Source organism: Silene latifolia, chromosome X, assembly GCF_048544455.1.
Source record: "Silene latifolia isolate original U9 population chromosome X, ASM4854445v1, whole genome shotgun sequence".
NCBI classification, from domain to species: Eukaryota; Viridiplantae; Streptophyta; class Magnoliopsida; order Caryophyllales; family Caryophyllaceae; genus Silene; species Silene latifolia.
Window position 1 is genome coordinate 178,821,243 of NC_133537.1, and position 4,743 is coordinate 178,825,985.

The 4,743-nt window shown below is 33.4% G+C and overlaps 2 protein-coding genes across 2 annotated transcripts; both read left to right on the top strand.

Moving 5' to 3' along the window:
* The first annotated feature begins 1,684 nt into the window (after positions 1 to 1,684).
* LOC141618781 (protein FAR1-RELATED SEQUENCE 5-like) lies at positions 1,685 to 2,599 on the top strand. The gene has a single exon (XM_074435858.1). It carries the CDS (start codon positions 1,685 to 1,687, stop codon positions 2,597 to 2,599), a length of 915 nt encoding a protein of 304 aa, XP_074291959.1.
* Positions 2,600 to 2,938: 339 nt separating this feature from the next.
* On the top strand, positions 2,939 to 3,577 carry LOC141618782 (protein FAR1-RELATED SEQUENCE 5-like). Its single transcript, XM_074435859.1, has one exon. The coding sequence runs from the start codon at positions 2,939 to 2,941 to the stop codon at positions 3,575 to 3,577; it is 639 nt and encodes a 212-aa protein (XP_074291960.1).
* The last annotated feature ends 1,166 nt before the right edge of the window (positions 3,578 to 4,743 follow it).

Sequence of the window (4,743 nt, forward strand, 5' to 3'; positions counted from 1 at the left end):
CACAATAAGTCATAATAAGTCAAATGACGGTTTTTAACTTGCTTATATGGTGAAAAGACACAACTATTCACATTAATATAAATATTACTTCTGAATGTACATTATATTATTTCAGAATGTACATTATATTAATTATAAAAGAACCTGTTCCATCAAATAAATTGTCCATTATCTATATTCATAATGTGCATTTTCTTATAATTAGGTGCAACTAAAATATCATTAAGCACTGTTTAGAAAATGTACATTATATTATATTTAAAGATACATTAAATTATTTAAAAAAGATCATGAAATATTATTTGGAAAATAAATGTGCTTTCAGTTTAATTAAAATGTCCATTACGTATTTTCATAATGTGCATGTATTGTTTTATGAAAGAGATTTAAAAGCAGACTTTAAATGTACATTATATTATTTATAAAGGTACATTTTATTATTTACACAGGAATTTGAAATATCAATTAAATTGAACTCGTAATACATATAGTCGTTTAAGTAACATAGCTAACTTCAACCAGTTTATTAATTACCATGATTATAATTTGACTGTTGGTAGATCTTTGTTGTTGAAAAGACACAACTGTTACGCAATATTTAATCTCTTCTACTCAATTAATCAACTATATAAACACAAGAGTACACCACCACTTTTCCATGCAATCTTCATTTCTAATAGCTTTTTGAATAACCAAAATCTTTAATCTCTCCAGAAAACTACCCAATCTTCTAAAAAAAACAATGTCTTATTCTAAATGTCAAATACCCTACTGCCAGAACATTCAAGACTAAAACAATTTCATCACTAAAACAATTTCATCACCAATTTCTTCAAATTGGATTACTTTAAAGGATATTCTTGTGGAGATGGATGTACCATCACACATACGTCGTTTACATACTTTTCTTACAAATTATGAATTCATCTCGCTTATTTTTGAACGACTTGGGAGGCCAGAGAAGAAAAGCATGGTCGAGGTATGCAAGGCTTGGTCGTCTTGGTTCCTTTTAGGAACCAACGAAAAGAAAATTGAAAGGGATTATTACCAAAACGTGGTTTCCGGAAATGAAAATGGAATAACCAGTATCACAAAGAATGGAAGGTTGGTTGAAAGATACTGCCTTTGCAGGCGTTTGTCTAGTCCTGAAGAAAAAATAAACAAAGAAAACAAGATAAAATTGAAAAGTTGTACGAGGACAAGTCTGGTGATTAGGGTTATTACGACTCTGACTGTTAGATTAATTTACAAATTTATTAAGTTAGTTTTCTAGTATATTGTTATTTTGTATTATCTTCTCTTGTTTTTTTTTCTATTTTTTTTCACTATAAGCCTTAATAGGCTTTATGCTTTTGAAAGTCTTGAATGGCTTTTGTAAATATTTCTAATATTAATGAAATAGTATTATGTCGTTTATTTGTTTGTTTACTGTCATTAACATTCAATACATTTTATATATGCTATATCAAAATGGACAACAATATTTCCTATGAACATTAGCAGTAAAGTAAATGTTCCTTTAAAGGCATGACAATGGACAATGGCAGGAATACATTATATATGAACCTTTATTTGTACGAAATAAATTACCAATCTATGTATAGCATATTAGAATACGATTACTGCATTATTGATGCAATAATATTCAATATACTTATTTACTAAACTACTGTTAAAGCAGACAATGAGTACAAGTGATGGAAGTACATCTTATTCTACAAATAACAACTTTACGACTCCAAGAACAAGAATTGAACCATCAAATCCACTCCACTACATTCCATTCTGTCCAGAGGAAAAGAAACCTAAAGTAGGACAAGTATTCGAAACACTAGAATCAGTAGAGTTATTCTACAAAGAATATTGTACAATCTGTGGGTTTACGCCAGGACTTGCAACAACAAAAAGGATTAAAGGTAATGAGTTACCAAACAGTTTTGCATTAAGGAATGTTGTCTGCAATAGGCAAGGTGTAAAGGAAAATAGGAAAAGGAAGAGGACTGATACTGATACTGATACTGCTGAGAATGATGCACAAACAGATATGACAGACATAAGCCGTGTAAGGCCGATTACAAGAATCGACTGTCGTGCATTAGTGCAGTTCAAATACCAAGAAAATAGAACTTACATTGTTACCAGATTCGATGAAGCCCATAACCATCCACTTGCTTCGCCGGAATCTACAATGTTCTTGAAAGGAAACCGAACAATGACAGAGGTACAGAAACAATTTGTCACAAAGGTAAAGGTGCTAAAACTAGGTGGTGTGAAAGCCTATAGAGGTTGGAAGGAGCTGTATAGAGGTTACGACAATATCGGTGCTACTGAGGTTGATTTCAAAAACTTTGTCAGGGACATAAACACCTACATTGGTAATTTTGATGCGCAAATGTTTATTGAGAAACTTACTGGGAAAAAAGACACATGCAGTTCATTTTACATTGATTTTATAGTAGATGAAAACAAGTGTCTGGCTGGAGTGTTTTGGGCAGATCCGATCTGCATAAAGAACTACATGCTGTTCGGTGAGGTGTTATCAGCAGATGCTACATATGGAACAAACAAGTACGATATAGTGTTTGTGCCTTCCACATGAGTTGATCACCACAAAAGGTGCATAACCTTTGGAGCTGGGTTGATAGGTGATGAAAGTATTGAGTGTTACAGATGGCTGTTCAAGACATTTTTGGAAGCAATGGGCGGGCACCATCCGAGAATTATAATTACTGATCAGGACAAATCAATGAAGTCGGTAGTCCCGGAAGTTTTTAAGGAGTCAACACACAGACTATGCATGTGGCACATAATGAAGAAGCTAAGAGAAAAAGTCAGTTATCGACTGTTTCAAGATGAGGATTTTAAGAGCAGGCTCAATAGGTGTGTTTGGAATAACCAACTTGAGCCTGTTGAATTCGAAGAACAATAGGGGAAGATAATGACTGATTATCAGCTTGTAGAACAAGAGTGGTTTTCAGATTTGTACGATATCAGGGAACAGTGGATCCTTGCCTATTTTAAAGATGTTTCCATGTCTGGCTTGATAAGGGCTACTTTAAGGTCTGAAAGTGAAAACAATTTCTTTGACAGGTTCCTCACACCTCATTTGACCCTTGTTAAGTTTTGGGTGTGCTATGACAGTGCTTTAGAAGCACAAAGACACAAGAAGTCCAAGTTGAACAGTGATAACAAACACTCTGAAATCCCACGGAAAACATACTCGCACAATATTTTCAAAGACTTCCAAACAGAATTGGTTGCAGCTTTGTCTGATTGCCGTTTTAAAGATGTGGACAAGATTGATGAGACAAAAATATATATTCTAACAGACTTGCAGATGCCAAATAAGTTATGGAATGTAGCATATTCACCAGATAACATCGTTATTACTTGTTCCTGTTCTATGTTTCAGAGAATGGGCGTGTTGTGCAGGCACTACCTTTGGGTTCTACACAACCAAGATTTTCAGAAAATACCAGAACAGTACATAATGCAAAGATGGACAAAAGCTGCAATGAGTAAGCCTATCTTTGATAAAAAAAGGCAAAGTGATAGATATCTCTCAAAAGTTTTCTGACCGGAAAAGTTTGAGTACTGAGCTGTGGCAAGAGGTTTATTCTTGTGTCAGCGTAGCTGAGTGTGATGATAACGACATGATGCTTTTGATTGAAAAACTGAGAGATATTAGATTGGATATGATTAGTAACTGAAGTGTTCCAGCAAAGAAGAAAGACAAGATGAAAGAAATAAAAAAGTATGTGGGCTGCAAAATACCTCAGAAGTCGGTCATTCATGTTACTAGAAAATATAACAACAAGGGTAGGACCAAGGCCAAGAGAATAGAATCACAAATGTTAAAAGCCCTAAAGAAGAGAGCAAAAGAGAAGAGGTACTGTAAAACATGTGGCTACCAAGGACACAACTCTAGGACTTGCAAATAAACAAACCATTTGATCGGTATGTATAATTTGGTTTCTTGTTAAAGCATATTACATTTACGCTAAATAATTATTAATTATACAAGTATAGCGCATAGTGTTTACCTTCGAAAATCATCACTCTTATATGGAGGCACATAAGCTCTTTGTGCAATGAACATTATGGCTGTTCTGAAGGCATAGATGAGAATTTCAGCAATGTACATTTGGTTAACATTAAATGTATATCAATTTAGTTGCTCAATTTGGCCATTTTGGCCTTATAAAATCTAATATTTAATTTACATTCTGTTGCATATTCACCAAATACCACCATGAAAATGGCGACGATGAAGGAGATGAATCTGATGATGTGGAGGACGAGGATGATGAGGACGATAACGAAGTGGAAGATGCAAATTTTTGATTCAAGGATAGACATCCATAATATACACTACGAGAACATTCTTAAAGGCTTGTATGTAAAATTCGATTTTATTGCCAAAGTACATTACTCTTATTGCCAAAGTATATTACGTTTGTATTAAAGGATCATTATTGTTGTTCTGCAAGGACATCATCAACTTTACTGTAATTATTTTCCTAGAGTACAATAATTTGAAGGCACAAAAGCCTTTTGCACAATAAACATTATTGTTGTTCTGGAAGAACATAATAAACTTTATTGAAATTTGTTTCCTAAATATAACACTCTCATGAATTAAAATTTTTTTAAACTTCAGGATGTACGAGTCGTAGCTTCCTCAATATATGTTACATTACTCACTCACATGTCACAAATGAAACTAAAAAAGTTTTTATGGCT

What these genes read in the sequence shown, in the direction of transcription:
- LOC141618781 (XM_074435858.1), top strand. Translation starts at nt 1,685, where the DNA reads ATGAGTACAAGTGATGGAAGTACATCTTATTCTACAAATAACAACTTT.
- LOC141618782 (XM_074435859.1), top strand. Translation starts at nt 2,939, where the DNA reads ATGACTGATTATCAGCTTGTAGAACAAGAGTGGTTTTCAGATTTGTAC.